The 22164-nt window shown below is 40.9% G+C and overlaps 2 protein-coding genes across 4 annotated transcripts; one reads left to right on the top strand and one right to left on the bottom strand.

The window, feature by feature from the left end:
* Nucleotides 1-1683: 1683 nt before the first annotated feature.
* On the bottom strand, nucleotides 1684-4247 carry fcf1 (FCF1 rRNA-processing protein). The gene is made up of 8 exons (XM_084381066.1): nucleotides 4159-4247; nucleotides 3463-3527; nucleotides 3232-3303; nucleotides 3006-3154; nucleotides 2835-2907; nucleotides 2642-2729; nucleotides 2087-2181; nucleotides 1684-1937 (listed from the first exon to the last, which is right to left on the bottom strand). The coding sequence occupies exons 1-8, from the start codon at nucleotides 4159-4161 to the stop codon at nucleotides 1889-1891; spliced, it is 594 nt and encodes a 197-aa protein (XP_084237192.1). The 5' UTR covers nucleotides 4162-4247; the 3' UTR covers nucleotides 1684-1888.
* Nucleotides 4247-20000, top strand: arel1 (apoptosis resistant E3 ubiquitin protein ligase 1). Of its 3 annotated transcripts, none has more exons than XM_084381063.1 (22): nucleotides 4247-4294; nucleotides 5213-5445; nucleotides 5930-6098; nucleotides 7707-7927; nucleotides 8474-8545; nucleotides 8862-9088; nucleotides 9184-9421; nucleotides 9528-9697; nucleotides 9895-10075; nucleotides 10762-11006; nucleotides 11142-11219; nucleotides 11311-11452; nucleotides 11554-11675; nucleotides 11801-11876; nucleotides 12483-12592; nucleotides 12687-12866; nucleotides 13157-13282; nucleotides 14631-14760; nucleotides 14867-14925; nucleotides 15010-15099; nucleotides 15189-15364; nucleotides 17661-20000. In XM_084381063.1, the coding sequence occupies exons 2-22, from the start codon at nucleotides 5298-5300 to the stop codon at nucleotides 17761-17763; spliced, it is 3063 nt and encodes a 1020-aa protein (XP_084237189.1). In that variant the 5' UTR covers nucleotides 4247-4294; nucleotides 5213-5297; the 3' UTR covers nucleotides 17764-20000. The 3 variants fall into 3 exon arrangements, with proteins under 3 accessions (XP_084237189.1, XP_084237190.1, XP_084237191.1); XM_084381064.1 differs by lacking the exon at nucleotides 4247-4294 and adding an exon at nucleotides 4311-4418; XM_084381065.1 differs by lacking the exon at nucleotides 4247-4294 and adding an exon at nucleotides 4591-4853.
* The last annotated feature ends 2164 nt before the right edge of the window (nucleotides 20001-22164 follow it).

Here is a 22164-nt window from a genome sequence, read left to right as displayed (position 1 = left end):
AGTCTTTATGCTTCTCACTGCATGTTGTGATTTTTCAGTTTCATGTCAGCACACACTGACCCTGTTCACACTTGATATCAACATACGTCCTGAGTGATCTGATCACAAGTGGACAGATGCACAGTACAGGTGTGAATACCCCCAAGGTGCATTGAGGACACATATGAGATCTGATCTCTTAGCCCACAGTCAGAGGTGGTCTGGGCCACATGTGACCACAGTTCTTTTGTCTTGGGCCACATTGAAGGACCGTCTACTCTAATAACATCCTCAGCTGGAAAACAAGAGGCCACAACAACAGGCAGAATTAATCACACTCTGTCTGATTTTCATGTAGTTCACTGTAATGCAAACTAAGCGTTTGGGCTCTCTGAACCTGCCAATTTTAGAAGCAGATGTGTCTGATTGTGGTTCAGCTAACAACTGGACGAGTAACCTTAATATCACCAGACTCCCTTACAAATTGCACAATTTTAGGAAGAGTTGCGTGAGGAGAAACAGCAACTTTGAAATCATTCATGCCTTCAATTTGGAATTGAATGCAAAACATTAAGTTGTTTATTTCCTTGTAAAAAGTGTCAGTTTGTCACAGCATTGCTGTACCAGCCTGTCTGCTTTGTGTCTACAGTCCATCTAACCTGCCAACATTTAGCAGCTGTTTGAACACACTGTTTCAACTGATTCCCCCATTTACACTAAATTTATGAAAGAAAGAAAACATTTTATGGACAGTAAACATGTCAAATTTTAGAAATACAGGAAGCAGTAACCAATATAACCAACTTTGTCAGCTTGGGAGAAAATACCTAGACTCCTTTAAAGAACTTTGTGAGTTGTTGAGTTAGGAGAAACTTTATAAACTTTGTGAAACACTGTCTACAACATCCTTAACTATTTGGGTCTTCTTGTAAATTCAATAAATGTAATACAAAGATATTTCTTCTTAGTTTATAAAACATCATGTCTGTTCGTCCCAGCGATGTACGTGTTAATTTCCATATAGAGCGAGGAAGTGAGGTCCAATCACAAGTGTTCACACGATACACACGTTAATGCCAGATGTAAACTGACGGGCTTTAAGATGTCCACTTGTAATCGGATCGGACGGGTGTTAATACCAGGTCTGAATTTCCTCACTGATTTCTTCTCCTTTTTAGAAGGTACAGAGTATGTAGCTTATATGCGGTCTTGTGCAGAGGTAGGTTTTATGTAGGGCTATGGTTATTAGAGGGAATTGGGTTGATTTACATTTCACCAACAGGTAAGTGCAAGTATAAAGTAAAAAGCCAGTATTAGGTTCAGGGGTAGGTTTATTGATTTGTATTATTTTATGACTTTTAAGACCTAATTGTAGATCTTTAACACTTTTGAGGATCTGCAGACACCCTGTTGTTTACAAGAAATGCCAAAGAGTGACAAAGTATAGTTTTTACCCTCAGTTTAAATTCCAACATGCACTGGTCATATCACAGTAGATTTAATAAATGATTTCAATCATCATTTATTTATTATTTATACTAGAATAAACTAACATAATTGTATAATCAAGAAGAAAGCCACAACTATGCAAAATATGAAACTAATATTTGCCTAGGTTGTTTGCCGTGGTAAATTCGTATCTTTGCTCATCAACATGCCTGTATACATTTTTGGTGCTGGAAAAACTGCAGACTGAAGACAACATGCATTTCAACAACTCATTTATTCTCATCACAGAATGGTTCATAAGAACAACAAAACAAAGTGATTTGCAGTTAGATCAAACACTCCCCATCCCGACTAAATCAAACTTCATAACCTCACAATATTCTTGATATATATGAAAATGAAAGCAATATCAAACAGGAAATTTCCATCTATATACAGGTCCGGTTCAGTTGTAGGAATATTAAAACCTTGGTGCACCATAGTCGTCAGGCATCCGCTCAATATTGTACCTGTATGGAAAAAAACAAACAAAATCAGTACAGCTGTGTTTCTGATGAAGCTTTTACTTATTCCAGAATTAAGTTTTACATGTTATGAAAGAAAAAACAGACATCATAAGTTGCCACATAGTTAAAGCTATATTTTCGAGCAGTGTTACCTGTGGTTTGAGATGTACATGATGGGCACCCCGGGGATCTTCCTGATCCTTCTCTTCAGGTCTCTGTCCACAGTAGCCAGGATGTAACACTTGTGCTGTGGAAATATTTTTATGTAAGTAAGTGCCAAAACTACAGAGTTACATGGCCTTCTAGACCTAGAAATGCAACTATAAAGGACATTATGCAAGTTCATACTTGCATAATGTCATTGTCATCTGTCATGATGTTATCTTTATTTTTCCACACACTGCTGCTGCTAACTGTGCACACCATTCATGCATGTTATAGACCTTTTCTGTGGCAGACATTTTTAATGCTCATAGCAGGAAAATCACAGATGTCGTATACTTAAAAGCAAATAGTATTTAAAGCACAATACAAGGACCATTAAAGTAGCTCACCTAATGGAGTCAATTACAGTACACTGTGCTTTTCCGGCTATGATCAGCTGAAAACGACTCTTACTCAACATATTGTAGTGTTCATCATGAAGTGAACTCTTGACATTCGATTACACGTGTGTAAAGCTGCAGTTGTACTTTAAAGCAAATTACCTGTGTTACCCTTTGGACTAAACAGTCATCGGCATATGTTCCCTTGTGTGAGCACGGCAGGCGTTCAAACCTTGGATCCTTGGCTATCCTGCAAAAACAAAACACGCAAAAAATGTCATATGAAGAATTATTTTTAAGAAGACATAGAATAGGTTCATGACCCTTGTGCTAATTTATATTCAGCAGCTTGTACCTGAGTGCGACTCTGTACTTCATTCCAAGCTTTTCAATCTCAGCCATCACGCAGTCTGTGATATATGGGATGCCTGGATTGGATAGAATTGCAGGAGAAAAAAATGATTTCCATGCTCACCAAGTATCGTTATTAATAATAATAATAATAATAATTGGCAGCAGTACTTACATTTTGCATACAGGCAGTCCATCATAGACTGAACGATGTCCAATTTGGCCTTGATGGAGAAGTTGATGAAATTTGTGTCGATAAGAATGTGGTATGGTGGACCAAGCTGAGTGTTGTACTGGAAGAACAGGCATGATGGGTGCTTTGAACTGTGCAAAAACAAATGAAGTTAAAGAGCCATCCACCACAACTCATCATTTAATGCAAACTGTAGTGTCCAACTTACACTTCTCTTTCCTTAAGCTTGGAGGGATCTTTCTTCTTTTTCTCTGTTGCTTTGGCTCGGTCCTTCTCTTTTCTATAAAAATAAAGAACAGGAGTCCTTTATGATCCACAAACTGCTTTTATTGTTTGTTTTGTTGCATTTGTGCATGAGAATAAGCTTGATTAATAAACTGTACAGAGCTAACAAATAAGATGGCTAAGCCAAGGGTGAGTAGCAATTATTTATACTCACATTCTGTGATCTTTCAGATTGATCATTCTCTTCATGACAGCAAACTTGTTTGATTTCTGCTTCGGCTAGACCGAACAAGTAAAACACAGAGTAATTGGTTACAATCAATATATCACAACTAACAGTATCTATTTTTTTTACTGCAGGAGTGGACACTGTTAAACAGTGTTAATGGAGAATTTGAGTACATCACATCGATCACAACATCAGCAATCTACTGATTAAGTATTCAGCTACCTTCTTTAACAGCTTGAAGTTTAGTAACAGAGAAACAAAACTGATTATTGAAGCTGTTCTTTAGATATGAATACGACTTATACAGTTATTTACAAAACAAACACCGAATTCATTAGCTCAACACTGAAAATCTAACCACAGGGCTACATTTGTGGTCAAAACGTCTCAGGTTGACAACTGCCGACTGAATTTGATTCATTTTGTGGCCAAAACCTTTGGAGTGACAAATGTAAACCACATATTTAGATGAATATTGCGTTCAGCAGCTGTAACGTGAGGTACAAGTTAGCTTACTTAACATTGATGCGCTAGGCTAACAGTTAGCTGACTTAGTTCAGTGGCTTGTCTGTCAACAAAGCGTCAACGCCTACTTAATGATATACAGAATAGTACACTTTAAGGTACAACAATCGAAAGGAGAGCCGTGGTGTAACTATAACACAGTAAGAGATTACATACCATGTTTTAAAGTTGAGACTACAGCTGAGTGAGCTTGCTCCCCTCGTGTATCGATGCGCATACAGGTGACGTAATCAAAAAGCGACACCTTTTCTGCGCATTTTCCGGGTGCTAAGCTAATGCCTGACAGACGAAGGTAGTTGCAGTGTTTGATGGCAGAGATTAATGACATTTTTACATGTGCAGTTTTGCTTTGTGTAGCCGTGCATTTGCAAGAGACGTCTAGTGGACGTGTTGCGACTTTCGTCTTGATCAACAACGTGGGTTTGCGACGAGCTTTGTGAAAATTCGCTTACATTGTTGGCTAACTTGGCTAGCAGGTAGCATTGTGCTGTCGGTGTTCGCTATACAACCGATGCTACCGTGGCAGTTTGTCAGTGCCATGCTAGCAGTTGTTAACATTAGCCTCCAGCTTTACCTTGCGCTCATGGTGTCAATAGACCTGTGAGAAGTGATGATATTGCAGTTAGCTTGTTAAACGTAATGCTCCGCTCCCTGTGTTTTCTGGCTTTTGAACCGTCGTCCACGCAACTGTCCGGCAAAACTTAACCAAAGCTGGCTGTTTAGATAGCCTGTTTTGTTAGCTATCTGGTTGTTTATGACAGTGGCAGCGGATGACATTTGGAAACGTTTTGACACCTGAGCTAGCACTTCTACACAGCTCGTCATTATCAGTACCACCATCGTCTGAACTGGTATTGTTGAATGGGTTTTAGGGTGTAATTTAGACTTGGTTTCTATGTCTTGGGTAGCTTATCCTCGCCAAACAGATGCTAGTTAGAGTTTTATGACCATTCTTTAGCCAAGTTCTTCATGCATATTTCAGTGCCGTAGATTACATGTAATGTTATTCTCCCATCAGCCAACACTTCTCCAAGGTGACACTTAAATATTCATGCTTTCTTGGCAAAGCAGGTTGTTGTGAAGCTCTCATCATATACAGTCTAATTGACCATTGTTCCTCTGAAGGATTCATCTGCTGAAAATGTAAGCTTTTATTCCTGTATTTTGGTCTAGCTGTTTTGAGCCTAAGCAGTTTTTTCTTCACTCGTAGGATCCTTGACTTGACTAGCCCCCTGGTGAGAGGCACTTTTCCTTTGAGCACGGAGGGATCTCAGTGAAGGCTGAAAGATGGTCTGATGGACCGCCGCTTCTTCCTGACCTTCCTCCTCTGCTCTGTGTCGTGGATCTTCTTCTGGGAAGTGCGCTGGAAGAAAGGAAAAGAAAGTCAGATTGAGGAATGGCTCCAAGGACATAGCCTCTCTCAGTACGGACACTTATTCGAAGGTCAGTGGGTTACAGTCATCTCCGTTTGAGATTCACATGAGCATTGCAGCTTAGAAGTTTGGTTGATGGTCTAATCCAGGGTGAAGTAAGCAGGTGTAGATTCAGTGACCTGCAAGAAAAGTTCTAATTGCTTGAAACTTTCTGGTTAGGATGGTTTCTCAAAACATGAGCTTACATCCAGCACTTTTCAGCTTTAGCAGATATACCAGGGATAAGTGTCATGTTTAACTGGACTTGAACTATGATTAAGGAAAGGAGATCGTGTTGCTTATTGCTTTGACCCTGGTCACTTTTTTGGTTTTGAACACTGAATATTCAGGCTTATGAGATGCCTGTGGCATGCACGGACAATCAGCACAGGCTTAAATGCTCATTATGAGTGACTTTGATGAGTATTTAAGCCCGTGCTCAAGCATTACTGATGTTGATTTGTTGGAAAGTTATGTGATTGGGGATTTCTCTGTGCTGTTCATGTGTCATCCAGATGTACAGACACTGGAGGAACTGAGTCTGAGTGTACTGAGTCGTCTGGAAGAGGTGGTGAAGGAACAGCAGCGCTGGAGGGAGATTGCAGAGGCCCACATCCAGCTGCTCCGAGATTTTGCCTTCCAGGAGTGGCTTTGCTCCCAGAACCTGGAGCATTATTACCATACGTAAGCAATGAAATGTCTTAACTCTAACATCTACACCAATCTGGCATACAGTCATTTGCAGCTTTCCCTTTTGCAAACAATTTCTTGTTGGCGTGTCATAAAATGTCAATTTTTCCCGGAAAGTTTGTTACTTTTTTCTGTAGAGTCTTGAATTGGCTATGTGTTTACAGTCATGTTTAATGCTGGTTCACACAAGCTATATTTGTATATGTCCACTTGAGGGCACCCTCTGCATTCATGGTTAGCTGAGTTTGCTGACACTGGGCTGTGGAGGCTGCAGTGTTTCAGAGGGTCACTGCAGTAGAAAGTATTCTTTAGAGACTGTTAGCGTGAGACCCTGCAGCAATGCAGATGTTTGTGTGTATGTGTGTTGGGTGCTTGATGCAATCACTGCCGGCTATGATAAGTAGTTGCTACTTTATCAAAATGTTGCCTGTTTGCCCTGTCTCAGTGGAGGGAAAGTCAATTGTAATGTTTCTAAAGGTCAGTTGTCTGTCTCAAACACAGAATCATATCATAGTTGTTTATAATGTTAACAAGCAAAACTATCTGACATTGATAATGGGGCACAGTGTCATCTTTCTGAAGGTCATGGCTGTCACACTACCGCTGCCTCCATCTTTATTCATTGGACCGTATACCTTTTTTTTCAATGATTCTGGGAGAACGTTGATTCAGTGACTTACTGTCGTAACAGAAGATGGTCTTTACACACCACACACTATGAACTGTACACAGCAGCATGCTTGTCAATTCATATTCTGCATGACATTAAAGGAAACAAGGTCAGATACATGAGCTTTGCTTCAAAATGTTAGTAAAGTCACATGTTTATTTCTCTGTACAAAAATAAACTATGACTTTTACATTTTGTTGATGTTAAATGTTATTAAGGGGGAAAAAAGTTTTCTGTGAATGTTTAGCCCTTAAAGTATGTGTTAATACAGCTAAAAGATTTTCATCTTATTTCAGTAATTATTACAATAATAATGTGTGGCCGTTATAATTACACTACGGTACACTAAGGTTAATTGCCACACTAGCCTGTTCCTAGTGTCAACAGACAAAGACGCAATGCTGCAATAGTAGCTTTACTATAGGAGATTCTGTTTTGGGTTTATTCGTTGAAACAATTTATTTGGCATTTTCCTGTGCTGTGTTTATCTAGACCTCTGTATGGTGCTACATATAAGTACTATGAACATTGAAACATTAGAAAAGTCATTCAGCTTGTTTTGATGCTCTCCACATTGATTTATCATTCATTTGGCTCAGGTGGTGCCCAAAACAGCTTGGATGTTGTACCTAAGCCTTATAATGGGAGGGAGAACCCTGCATGCCGCACCACCTCACCCTTGTTGTTGACATACCTAAAGAGTTAAGCTGATAAGATAAGGGTTACTCTTGCAGAGTTTCACAAAAAATCAGTGTTTGTTTTGTGTGTGAGACACCCTGTTCGCAGTTCAGTCAGCAGTATTGCTCAGTTGGTGTAGAGCAGCACTGAGCAATCATGATGGGGTTGTATTTCTAATGGCTTTATTTAAGCATTGCTACCACGCCTGCGCTTTACCTAACTGCACGTACTTTCACTTTTGTTTCCCAACACAGACTGAAGACTTTGGGTTGTGTGAATCTGGATGACCTGTCACAGTTTGACAGTCAACTGCAGCTGTCTCTAGCTGCCTGGGGCTACTACTACGAAGACTACATAAGGTTGTCTACAGGCATCAAAATCCTCCAGACGTCCAGGGGGAGTCGTGACCAGGACTACGAGATCCGGCTGGTGCACAGCCTTGCTGAGAGGCGTCTGAATGAGAAGTGGTCAATTGGTGAGATCATTTTCTTGCCTTCGAATTGTTGTAGTTTGGGTCGCGTTCCACAGCTGCAAAATGTCAGGAGGCATTTTGATATAAGACATAAACATTAGATGGATTGCACTGTTGCTACGTGCTGCTAAGTGTTTTCATAAATGGTGTTGCAACAAGAGTCACACATCATTTGAGTGTAGCTCAAGTGAAGTGTTGGAGAACACTAATCTTAGTGTTGCTTCATCTCAATGTACAGCCCAACATCTGTTTGATTTTCTGTCTTTTTCTCCCTCATGAAAACAGTGTTCAGTCCTATTAAGGATAAATGTAGGGCAATATAATGCCATTCCTAATGCACAACCATATTACTTGTTATTATACACATAGTACCCTTATTATATTGCTATTCTTGCCCAGAGTGTGGTTTTCGACTGCCTTACAAAAGTTCACAACAAGTCTCTTAAATCACACCTTGTTTGTTGTTGCTTCATTTGACAGATCAGCATGTAAGTGTGTATTGTCTTCATCTCAGTTGTTCATTGGTGCATTGTCCTCTTGTCTTTTCAGCGGGAGCTCTCATATTTGGCTGTACTGTGGCGCTGTGCTTCTTGATAAGGGACCTCATGTTTTACGTTATTGGTGAGTCCTGTGTTGTTGCTGTGATTAGAGTTTGGACTGATATGGGTGGTTCTGTAGGTGCTACTAGGTGACTCATTCATATTGTTCATGCAAGCATATACTGAAAATGTGGTAGTACTGGTTTTACAAATTTGCTTCATAGTGTTTGTACAGACCAAGGGTTTGTTATACAATTTTGGTCTCATAAATCTTTGTCAAACTTAAATCTCTGTTTTAGTAGTGAATCAACTTATTTAAAAAACTAATAAATGCCTTGTCTTTATTGCAAACACCTGCCAAGAACCTTTCTCCTGTGTTTCTTCCCTTCTTGTGGCAGGTGGAATTACTGTTTCCATCATAGCGTTTGTCTTTACCATCAAGTTCCTCTGCGAGCTTGCAGCGAGGGTGGTCAGCTTCCTGCAGAATGAGGATCCAGGGCGACGCGGTGACCGCAGCATCTACGACTATGTCCGGGGCAACTACCTGGACCCACGTTCCTGCAAGGTGTCTTGGGATTGGAAAGAGCCGCAGGAAGTGGGACAGACTATGAGTTTCAGGGTCCAGGTATATTGGGTTGCAAAACTAAGTTCATCAATGTAGAATAGATTTTTTTATTTTTTGTATTGAATTGTACTCAATTTGTCCTTTTGTCTTCTCAGCTGTTCTACAAGAATGGCCAGCCTTTCCCGGCTCATCGACCAGTGGGACTGAGGGTCAACATCACTCACATTGAACTGGCTCTGGACATCCCTGTTACACAGGAGGTTCTGCAAGAACCAGAGTCCAACGTAGTCAAGGTGGCCTTCACAGTGCGCAAGGCCGGACGCTATGAGGTTGCCGTCAAGCTGGGTGGCCTCAATGTGGCATACAGCCCGTATTACAAGATATTCCAGCCAGGTATTACTACTGTATCTGTTATAGATCCAACCCATGTTTTGATATGTTTAATTACTAATTTGCCAAGTGTTGATTGAGTATTCTTGTGCTCTTTTGTTCATTTCAGGTACAGTTGTCCCATCCAAAACCAAGATAGCCTACCATTTCTCTACCCTGGTGCTAACAAATGGCCAGCAGCACACTTTGCAGATTGAACCTCGGGACGAGTATGGAAACCCAACCAGTAACTCCACGTCTCTCACAGATGAAGCCAACTACAGCGTCCATGTGCACTCTGTAAGGCAACACACCCCTTCCCTATTATCCATTATACTGTCGTTAATGTCTTGATTACAAATGTAAAAATGAAAGCCAGCATTTCTCCTCACTCTTAAGTTCCCAATTGCACAATCACCAACTTCACAGAATAGATTCTTACTAGTCTGTTCCAAAAGTCTGAGCTGGGATTTATTTTAGTTTTCCTGTTCTTCCAGCTGGGCACAGCGGACGATGACAATCTGGAGGGGTACTACAGTAAGTCAGTTTCACTCAACAAGCAGCAGTGTCAAGTGATGCTGAGATTGACCCTAAGGAGGACGGGCTGTTTCAGGGCCCGCATCTCCTACAAAGACCAGCCGCTCAGCAACGGGGAATTTGACATTATTGTTCTCAATGGTGAGCATTCTTTCCATTCTGAAGAAAAATACACTACTATAGAAGAAATTTGTCCCAGGGGCCTCATTATAGAGACTTCCAAAGTCTGAAATGATATCCTATCTGAGTTTAGGATGACATTTAGAATTTTTGGTATGACAGAAACACGTCTCCTAACTACACACCTTATCTTAGAATAGGATTTTAGCTGTAACAGAACCATCCTAACTGAAAAGAAGTTACGAAAACTAAGTTAGGTGGCATAGATTCAAAACAACTGCCTATAATTGCAGCAGCACTGTTGTTATGTCTGTATGGCAATGATAATGAAGATGGGGAACAACATACACCCCGACATATTTGGATTGAAAGGCTACTGAAACGGTAACTGTTGGAGAAACTAACACTGTTGTTAGCCTGTTTGATAAGCTAACATCAATGTAAGGCTGTTTAAGGTAAGATATGAGGTCTGAGATGGGATAGGATAGAAACCTGAGTTTTGTAATTGCTTCAGTAATAGGAAGATAGGGTTTTCTTTACTATATTTGAAGCCTAAGATATAGGACTAGCCAAAAATGTCTGTAATGAGGCTCCAGGAATGCAATGCACTTTTCTAATAACGTCTGGGTGCATTGAAGAGATTTATTTTTGTTCCTTCAGCATGTGTTTTCAAAGCCTATAACTCATATTCTCATTACATATTTCAGAGAATGAGAAGGCCTGTGTGGAGAAGAATGTTTCCACTCCAGGCATAAGTATCTACTTTGAGGCATACCTTTACAGCAGTGGGAACTACAGCAGTTCCTCATGGCAGTTACCAGCCTCCTCTTTGCTAGCTCCCCAGAGGAGGCCCTCCATGGGAGAAGAGGAGGATGAGCACGACTCTCCTGTGGAGGGACAACCTGAGAAGGTTAAGAAACCAAAAAAGGTCTACTGTTACATATCGCCAAAGGTAAGTGGCCGGCATATAGAGGTTAGTTTTAGTTAGTACGATTTTTCTGTCACTGTAAGAAAGTAAGAGATTCTGTATTTGAGAGGGTTGAACTCAACATTGATGCAACATAACTTGGACTTTTATGTCAAACAGCAACTATCCGTGAAGGAGTTCTACCTGAAAATTATTCCGTGGCGCCTTTTCACCTTTCGAGTATGTCCAGGAACAAAGGTAAGCAGTGCTGATGTCAAAAAAATATATAGAACAGGTCCACTTGCATTTGGTTTGACAAGCTCACCATAATCTCCTGCTCTCTTCCTAGTTCACTTATTATGGTCCTGACCCGGTTCACAAGTACCTAACTCTCGTGGTGGATGATGGGATACAGCCTCCCGTGGAGCTCAGCTGCAAAGACAGGAACATCATGGCTGCCACCTTCATTCGCTTCCTACACAAGAACATTGGTTCGTCTCAGTCTAATGTTACCACTGTTGCATCAAGCTGCATTTAGTAAATACTGCCTTTGATGTGGACCGCAGCAGTAATTTGATGATATTGTCCATAGGTGGCTCTGAAACCTTCCAAGACAAGGTGAACTTCTTTCAACGTGAACTCAGGCACATCCACTCCAAGAGACCTCGCACCAAGACCTGCCTAAAAATCACTCGACACTGCATTCTAGATTCAGTGAGTGCTGCTTCATAACACTGTTTCATAAGCATTGCATTATAAAACATATGGGCATGTAATCAGTCATGTGGCTCCAGTGAATTGAACTCTCTCATTTATCTGTTTCTCCCGCTGTTGCTCAGTCCCTGAAGGCAACGAGGAACTTCTCTGTGTCAGACTGGAGTAAGAACTTTGAGGTCGTGTTTCAGGATGAGGAAGGTAAACAACACATTTAAATATAACTGAGGTACACGCTGTCTTCAGTGTACCTTAAAGGGACAGTTCATCCAAAAATCAAAAATATATATCTTTTCTCTGACCTGTAATACTGTTAATCCATCAAGACTGTTTTGATGTGAGCTGCAGAGTGTTGGAGATGCAGGCTGTAGAGATGTCTGTCTCCTCTGAAATATAATAGAAGCTAAGTTAGCTTAGTTAGCTCGCCTCTTGTTGCTCAGAACAAGGTCTTTGCATTATATTGAGTAACTGGGTCACGATTTCTGTAGAGAGACATTGCTGTTGAGTGTTTCTTTGTTCCATTATGTTATAGAGAAAGTAGACATCTCTAACTTAGATATCTTCAAAACTCAGCATCTCACACCAAAGAATCTAGATGGATGAATAGCGCCACAGGAAAGACGATAAATATGTATCTTAATTGTGAGGCAATCTGTCAGTTTTAGGTTAAAATTTCTAAACTTTTTCTGTTGCTGCTAGCACTTTACATAAAAACAAAAAGGCCTCAAAATTTCCTAATAGAAAGTTACAGACCCAGTTTTTCATTGAGGTGACCACACCGCTAAAACCTTTGACATTTCCCTGCAGCTCTGGACTGGGGAGGGCCTCGCAGGGAGTGGTTTGAGTTGATTTGTAAGACGCTCTTTGACACCTCCAACCAGCTGTTCACCCGTTTCAGCGACAACAACCAGGGCCTCGTACGTTTATCTTTATTACCACATAAACCACATTCAAAATCACCTGTGGCTGCAATTAAGGAAAAATAAGAGAGCATTCATCTTCATTTTCCAGGTGCATCCAAACGCCGAACGCCCAGCCCACCTGCGTCTAAAGATGTATGAGTTTGCGGGTCGCATCGTAGGGAAGTGCCTGTATGAGTCGGCGCTGGGTGGGGCCTACAAACAGCTGGTCCGAGCTCGCTTTACACGGTCCTTCTTGGCCCAGATTATTGGCCTCAGGATGAACTACAAGGTATGGAACACAGTACAGGTTTTGATTGTTTACCTTCTGCTGTCAGCTGGTCCGTCTCATCACTTGAAACTTTAATCGTAAAGCCAAGAAACTTGACGTGTTTCTTGGCATTATTTATTTCGGGGAGAACAAGCCAGCATGTTTTGCCATTTATCCAACTTCCCAAGATTTCAAAGCAGAGAACTAAAGCCGACTCAATCATGTTTTTATCCCTCCATCGAGAAGATTAAGTGCCATGTTTATTTAAGAACTTCATTTTCTTATGTTTTCGTATTGTTTTCCACACGCAGTACTTTGAGACGGACGACCAGGAGTTCTACAAAACTAAAGTCTGCTTCATCCTAAACAATGATGTGAGCGAAATGGACCTGGTGTTCGCCGAGGAGAAGTACAGCAAGTCAGGACAGCTGGAGAAGGTGAGGCAACACTTTGGAAAGGACCCTTTGTTTTTATCCCTGATGTAATTTCACAGGAGATAGGAGCAATAAACCAAGCAAAAGGAACCATATTGGTTGTTTGGCAAGCTACTCGTTTTTCTTTAAGAGGGGGAGTGTTGAGTTTACAAAAAGGTGGATGAGTAGAGTTTGGTATTCTTGGCCCTTTTGTAAACTTTGTTGCTCGGTTATAAAAATACCACACAATAAGTGGATGTGTGACTTCCCATGTTGAAACGGAGTTCAACCTGCTTGTTATTAATTAGAGACATATTGCCTAATTGCCCAAACATTTCTACTAATTCATAAAAGTGCAGGACAACCAAACACATGTGTTAGTAGGGGTGTAAATCACGATCACAGGTTTCACAACGATACAATATTGTATTATTTCAATTCAGTGATACAGTATTTTCCAGTATCACAAAGTCTGCCACAGAACAATTACATAAATTAGCCTTGATGTTAGCAGACTCCCTTTACTCCATCCAGCCATCCATTATCTGAAACCGCGTATCCTTTTCAGGGTCATGGGGGGGTGGGAATGGGGCTGATCCCAGCTGACATTGGGCGATGGCGGGGTACACCCTGGATAAGTCGCCAGTTCATCACAGTTCCTTTACTCAAGCTTCACAAATTACATGTTTTATTTAGACTGCCCTTTCACTGTTTCTTTAAGTCACTGCATTTTGTGACCGAGCACAATTCAACACACCACACTTGAATTGACAACATTGTTGAAACAGAGTAGTTAATACTGCTTTAGTGAGAGCGAAATGCTGAGATTTCCTGTTTGAGTTTGACCCGTGTTTTCTCCGAAATCCAAAATATTTCGCACTGATGAATTGTTCACAAGAGAGGAGTTATATCCTCATCGTCTTTTTCTTTTCTACTTGCCATTACCTGCCCGGCGCTAACACTGTTTGAATGTTTAGTGAGGAGCTGCACCTACACGTGTGCAGTGTCACCTACACTGACGGTGTAGGTGACACGGACGTGCCGGGGGAATTTGAAAATAAAGACGTGTCTTTAAGATGATGATATAGATCAAAGGTCACTTGGCATCAGTCACATTAGACTATGAATGCTGAATCGATGCATCGATCCCGATCAATGGTTTGTTGTTGTTTTGAAGTGTCAGAACCTGTACAATTAGATTTTACAGGTCAATAAAGTTTCTGAACTCTTACTGAACTCATATTCTCATCCCGTCTCTGCCATCTTGCCTGTACTGGTCTTTGAGACCCACACAACAAGAGATTTGTAAACTGTTTCATTCTTCTTATGTAATTTGGCCAACATTAACATCCTGCCACATGTTCTCTTGCAGGTGGTGGAGCTGATATCAGGGGGAGCTCAGATTGCTGTTACCAATGAAAACAAGATGCATTATCTCAACCTGCTGGCCCAGTACAGACTGGCCAGCCAGGTGAGAGATGAGGTGGAACACTTCCTGAAAGGTGAGGAAACCAGCACAGCTGCAGTCTGATATGTTTTGCCAGTTTCTCTCGTTTGAGATCTCCGGTAATGTTCATGTAATTAGAGTCATTTCCTGATTAATTGCAGGTTTGAACGAACTGGTTCCAGAAAACCTGCTAGCCATATTTGATGAGAATGAGTTGGAGGTATGTGTGATGTTTATAATGAAATCCTGTTGATCTTTAAAATGCCACTGGCTAATTATGAATTTTTCCGTTCAATCTTTTCAGCTGTTAATGTGTGGCACCGGGGATATAAACGTGCAGGACTTCAAGGCCCATGCTGTGATTGTCGGAGGATCGTGGCACTTCAGAGAGAAAGTATGTCATGGAAATTCTCTGTTTCCATTTTCTTTTAACAGCAGGCCGGTGACAGAAATGTCTGAGTATGTTGAATTTCTGTTCCGCAGGTGATGAAGTGGTTCTGGGCCGTGGTGTCTAGCTTCACCCAGGAGGAGTTGGCTCGCCTGTTGCAGTTCACCACCGGCTCCTCACAGCTTCCACCTGGAGGATTCAACACCCTTTGCCCCTCCTTCCAGATCATCGCTGCCCCCACACACAGCACCCTGCCCACTGCACACACGTGGTGAGTAGGAAAACACAAGCAAAACAAAAGACTTGAGGTTTTAGAGATGGCAGTGTCGGTTGGTCCACCACTTTGGTCAAGACTGAAACAGCAATGAAACATTTTTTAAGGATTGCCATAAAATTGTGTACTGGCATTCATGGTCCTCAGATGATGAATTCTACCAACTTGGTGATCACTGACTTTTCACCAAGCCCCGCCAACAGGTCATAGTTTTAGTTTTTCCTGTGGAATATCTCAACATCTACTGGATGGATGGGTGCAGATATTTCGTACAGACATTGGCCGCGTTTCCCAGATTCGATCGTTCTTAAGGACTTAAGAAGGCTCTTAAGAAGGGTTCGGCTAAGAAGGAGCGCTAAGATGCGGGTGTTTCCCAGATGCGTTCTTAACTGCCTTCTTAGGAGAACCTTAAGATCAAGCCAAAGAATCTTCTGAAGAAGCTCTTAGTGGGAGCTGTCCACCGCGGTGCTGCTGTGCTGAATCAATCGATGCCAGGCAAATCGATCACCCACCTCTTTATCAGCGCATAAGTGTGTGTGTGTGTGTGTGTGTGCTGTCAGACCGGGCTGTCCAGGCAAAGAGATCCAACGGCCGTTGGATCTCCGCACGGGGCAGCCGGTACTTTGCCTGGACAGCCCGGTCTGACAGCACGTCCAGTGGGGAGAAGTGCTGACGCACGTATGCATTTATGTAAACCGTCTGGCTTCGCGCACGGCGACGCTGTTGGTTCGCAGGGAGAATGTGCTGTATTGCAGCCATGGTTTCTCACACGCGCGGACTTTGGCAACGCAGAGTAGCAGGTGAAGCCTCTCTGGATGAGGTTCAGCTGAGTTTAATACATCTGTTCCCTTGATATCTGTGAAATGCCACAGGGTTGTTGTTTTTTTTTATGTGTAGTAGGCTACTATAAACTCATATATGCAGATGTTGCGGAAAACTTAAACGTGTAATTCAATAAAAAGGTTTTTTTTCATCTACCATTTTCTTATTTTTTTTTCTTGCGCCAGTGGTCCGCAGCTATGAGCGCATTTTAACATTGAGCATTGTTTTATTATTTCGCAAAGTGGAGGATATAAATTTCCCTGACGCGGCTTGATCACTGAGCATTCGGTCGCTAAGAAGGCTGTTAAGAGTGGGTCAGCTCGATCTTACATTTCCTTCTTAGCGAAAGATCTTCTTAAGCTAAGAGCGACTCTGGGAAACGCATCCTTCTTTCACAGCGTTCTTAAGAGCGCTCCTAAGAAGATCTTAGCACTTAAGAGCTTCTTAACGAATCTGGGAAACGCGGCCATTCATGGTTCCCAGATGATGTATCCCAATGATTTTTGTGAACTACTGGCTTTTCCTTTAGCACCATCATTAGGTCAAAACTGTATTTGTTCCAGGTTGAGTCCGGTTGGAGGCCTTTTTTCGCTCCTCCTCAATTCCCATCATCTCTCCAGTAATACTGGCTAATTTGTTTCCCAGAATTCCCATCAACCTCAGCTGTACTTTGTGTGCCCTCACTGTGTTGTTGTTGTTGCATATTTTACTTTTTTTAAAACATTTTTTTACAGTTGCCAAATATCTCAGTGTTGTGATCACTTTGATTTCTGCTGTTATAGCATTACTGCGTGTCAGAGATGTGGGCGCATCTCTAATGAGTTCGACCGCAAACATTATCCCTAAACTGTAACATTTCATTAACTCACTGTCATTCTGTGTTTGGAGAATATTTCTCCTCCCTCTTTGTCTTTCCACCATTTTCTCCTCTGCTTAAGAAACTCTTAAGGCATTTAAAAGTCCTCCTTCTCACTTCAGGGCTAAGATGCTTTGTGAATAACTACAAGGATCTAGTCGTAATTTTAAGGAAAATACATTGTACATTGACAATAAATTAATCTTCTTCATCTATTTTCAGAGGCAGATGAATACATAGGAGTTCCTCTATTAAGTATTTAATAAATGTATGTAGGATAAACTCAAAATAAACTACAATTGCTGTGTGTTTAGTAATGACGCAACATGTCACCCAGTGCACAGTGTGGCTTATTGATGTGTTTTAAATAGCTCTTGGACAACAATGGGGCTCTATGGTACAGAGGACTAAGACATGTCAGGACAGGAAATGCTTACAACTAAGTCATTGTTGGTTTCTGTCTTTTCATTGGATTTCTTAACACTAAGAAATATATATATATGAATCACCATACATTTATTCTCTAGATTGTCAAATGGTTAAATCAAAGTTAAATAAATGCTTTATCAGGATCTCAATGTTTGCTGACTCTCTATGGTCCTCTTTTCTCTCTAGTTTTAACCAGCTGTGCCTCCCGACCTACGACTCCTACGAGGAGCTGCACAAGATGTTGAAGCTGGCAATCAGTGAGGGCAGCGAGGGCTTCGGCATGCTCTGACTCTCCCATCGCTGGCACTGTGGGCCCACTTGTACAAGAGGAGCTAGCACTGCCCATTCCAGTGTACCTGTTCCCTGCATTCATCTGCATTTAACAGTGGGCGTCTTGGCAGAGAATCACCCAGACTCCCTCTAAATACTCTCTCAGGATGAGAGGGCGTTACAGGAAGAAGGCTGACCTGAACCCGGGACTCAATGATGTGAACTCCTGTACTACTGTATGTATATAAATATCTTGCTTTTGTACAAAAAAAAAAAAAAAGAAACCAGGAACTGCTGAAAAGGGCGAGGCTTGGGCTAGTTTTATTTCTTAATGCTAAAGTTAGCTTAGTTTTATATGTTTGAAAGACTAGAGCAAAGGCCTTGAGTATTACTGTATAACTACTTTTTTTTGCGTTTTGCAAACTGAGGAACACTTAAGTGCGACGGCAGCCTACTTGTGATGTGGGTGACGCGTGCATCTCCAGCACTTTGGCCTTAATCGATCAGGGACTGATGTGTGTATGTAAATATATAATATCACTCTTTTATTTCAATACTTGTACATAGGAGTGTGTATACATCTGGTTATATTCATCTGGTTACCTTTTTTTTGATTTGACATTAAAGGAGAAGGGATTTCTTTATTGTTGCACGTTTGATGGGTTGAGAGTTTATATGATTTCTATAAGCTTTTTTTTTTTCATTCAGAAATTAATAGGTTTTAAAAAAGCCAAGTAATTTCTATTGTTTATACATGTTTTTAACTTATTGTGTCTTGAAAGAACATTTGTGTTGACCCCTACCATTTAAAATATGTTCGTCTGGAGTGGGAAAATGTTTTTGTTATTGTTTTATAACCTGCCTTATTCATGCCCTTTGCCTCTGATTGTATCCAGAGAGGTGCGTAGTCAACAGGTAACACATATATTCTGACTTTTCTTCTAGTACATGCAGGGGTCATTGTGGATGTGAGTGTTGGTTGGATGTTGGGGAGAGCCCATGTATAACAAAAATGTTGTTATATATGCTGAATGCGTTTTACTTTTACATTCACAGCCTTTTATGGATTTACCTCAGAATCTCCTATGCCACCTTTGCATCCTCTGTTCAAGCACATGTATAGCAAAGCATAGTTTGTTCATAGTTGCCTCCTTCCAGTCCTGACAATACAACCTTTAGCCATATTATCCCACATCCTCAGTAAACTAAAGCATTATATCAGTGGTGTTTCTATCCTTTATGTTATTGTAAAACTATTTATCTTCAATGCTGTCCGTACTGTCAATATCCTGAGCCAACAATTGTTTTTTCTCTTTTTTTTTTCTGTTAATAATTCTGTAGCAATTCCTTTGCTGTTCCAGAGTTTACATGTTCATTAGTCATATGTTTTTTTTAACGGTGTGTGCTGCCAGAGTGTTTAGGAAAATTCATGTTTAGACTTGGAAGCAAAAAAGAAAACATTAATGGATTCATCTTCTCATTAATATTTGTATTTATGTTCGCATTCCCCCTCAGAGCACTCTGGATGCAGTTTCACTCCTCACATTCTTCTCACAGTCGGCAGTAAAAGTTTGACTCGGCCACGAAGAGATTCGATGTTGTTTTTATTCAAAGGCAAAGATGACACATTCTGACTGTAGTTGCTGCAGGTTGGGATAAACTGCATCGGTTCACCCGAGCCAATGCAGCGTCCGCTTGGGATTTGATGAGTATTCGCTTGTGCTTTAGCTGGCTTTTTACAGTGTTAAGAGGTTTATAAGAGGGTTTATGTTTGTTTGGGTTGTGCAATGTTGACCTGATGTGCTGAGGAGACAAGTGAAAATGTTATAAGTGCTTATGAAAATGTTTCATGAAGGGTGTGTTCTCAGCACCAGCACCAATGGCTGATATCATATTTATATGAAGTAAAAGGTAGTTTAAGCATCACGTGTTAGCTGTCCCGTTAGATAGGACCATTATAAACAAATATGAAGGAGGTCTGTCCTGTAGTTTTATGTTCTTGTTTAATGTTTTTGCTTTTCATGAGCATCTATTACTCTGTTTTATGTTTAGGTTGTTTCTGGGTTAGATGACATGAGTGTGACTTTTAGCATTGTAGATATTGTGAAATATTTGCCTATGACTTTGAAGCTGGGGTCCCTTTTTCTTTTCTTTTTTTAACGGCAAAGTCTTTGCTGATGAATGTTTGAGATTCTCTGCACTGCAGGCCCTTTGTTTATGGGAATAAAAATGATGGACTAAATTCTTACGACCTTATCTCACTTTATTTTTTGCGCATCATATTTGGATTGTGTGAAACAGCGTGATTACGCAACCTTCTTACACTTTAAACCTGGAATTGCATTTGGCACGGGGTACAGAAGAACTGGAGGATATTTTTGGTCAAAATCAAAGTCCAAATAGAAAAGAGAGAGAGAAAGAGAGAGAGAGATAAAATTAAAGGGATAGATCATTTTTACTACACTACTAGGACAATCAGGTTGCAATTAAATTTTAAAAAATGGAAAAAGCAAACTTAAAATGAAAACGCTCACACTGAAAGCTTAAATTTTAAATGTGAAATTGAAAAAGGCAATTAAAAATAAGAAACTCAAAATGGAAAAGCTTTGGTGGATGAGAAAATGCACTTTTAAAACTTGGCATTTGACATTTTACTTGAGGCTTGAGGAAGGGTATAACACACACAAACCACTCTGTCCAAAATTTGCCAAGAGGTCGTCTGAGAAAGAAGACCAAAAGTGTTGTCAATATAATGAAAATAAGCTTCACAATGTTTTTGCCTCCACTTGAGGTAATGACTTGCAAGATCTCATCACTGGTAGCCCTGTTGTCTTAATACATGGAACGGTCTTTAATCATGAGAGGGTTTGATGCATAAAAATAGCAACAAAAACATCCATTGAAGGAAAATTCATGCCAACTTAGATAATTGAAAAAAAAAAGTTTCAGTCATTTTTCAAGCAAAAAGTAAAAATTAGCTTGTTCCATTTTCTTAAATGTTGGGCTTTGCTGCTTTTCTGTCATTTATGATAGTAAATTGTCACTTTTGGCTCTTTTTCACACTTTTTTGGACATTTTATAGACAATGCAATTTTTCCATTAATAAAATAATCACCAAATTAATCAAAGATAAAAGTAATCGTCAATGAAAACTGAAGACTAGCTCCTTCAGTAAGTTTGGATAGTTGTGGAATTAGTTGCAATGGACGCAGAAAGTGAAGTTAAACGCTCTTTAATCAGAAACTAAAATAATTTTCAGATTTTTTTTGATTTGCATATTTTATTTGAACGTTTCATATCGAGATGGCTACATAAAAAGACTTCCGCCAAACTCTCACTTGTATCAAGTCCAGTTTATTTCTTGGCCAGCAGAGTGCATGTTTCAGACACAAGGGGGCAGTGGCTCTACATGTGACATGAATAGAGGACACATGCTGCCTCTGCTGTCATCTCCCGGAACAGCTCAGCAGCAGTGGAGGATGAGGAGCCTTCCTGTCTTCAGCTGAACCTCCACACTTACAGTCTTAAACACAGACAGCAGGACACATTGAATGCCCTCTCATCCCCCCCACGCTCACATATAATAGATACCTCACAAATACTTAAAATTAAACAGTTCATTCAAACCTGCTGGTTTCACATCAGCTGAAAGAGTAATGACATCAGTCTTTTGGGAGCTCTGCTGTGTATAGAAGGTGGTAATACCTAACCAGGAAACAGGGGCTCCCTCTCCTTTCGCCATATGGAGACGGTGGCGTAACTGCCAGCCATATCAGCACATTATAGGAACACACTCTAGCATGACTGAATGTTTGCTTCCTGACTCATACAGCGTCTGACTTTCTGAGCAAAGCTCCTTTTTTAATTGCTTTGCTTGAAGGCTGTGGACATGCAGGCCCTCCATGCTACACCCACATGTTCCTGGCGTGTCTCCTCACACTGTGGTCTGAACGCTATCAGGGGCAGGCAGAAAGGCATCTTGAAGTACTTGGAGGCAGCAGTCCAGTTATTTGGTCTTGGCATGCACCTGTGGATTTGCATAATGGTCTCTCTCAGATTTCCCCCAGGAATGCTTGCTAAAGAGGGACCACAAATCAGAAAGTCATCCTCTGGCGCTCGCAAAGAGTAATGTACCATGTTGGAACGGATGTCGCTCCCAAGAGAACCTGCGGGAGATCATTCAGCAACAATACTGTGCATTTTTGTGAATCCATGTGATGATACTAATTCGCTGGGAAAACATGTTTTTCCTGACAAATCTTCTACGTTCGAGTCCATAAACATCTCCAGACTTGAATGCAGTTCAGTTCTGGGGTTCAGGGTTGCCAAGTTCCAAGGGGAGTCCATTTATGGGTGGTTCTCCTCAACCAAAGAATAATCGAAAATGCAGTGCCTCATTTCCTATCTCTGAGTCAGACAC

Source organism: Pagrus pagrus (genome assembly GCF_965226575.1).
Source record: "Pagrus pagrus genome assembly, chromosome: 18".
Lineage (NCBI taxonomy): Eukaryota > Metazoa > Chordata > Actinopteri > Spariformes > Sparidae > Pagrus > Pagrus pagrus.
The sequence above is the reverse complement of the archived record's forward strand: the minus strand, read 5'-3'. Positions and strand labels throughout refer to the sequence as shown.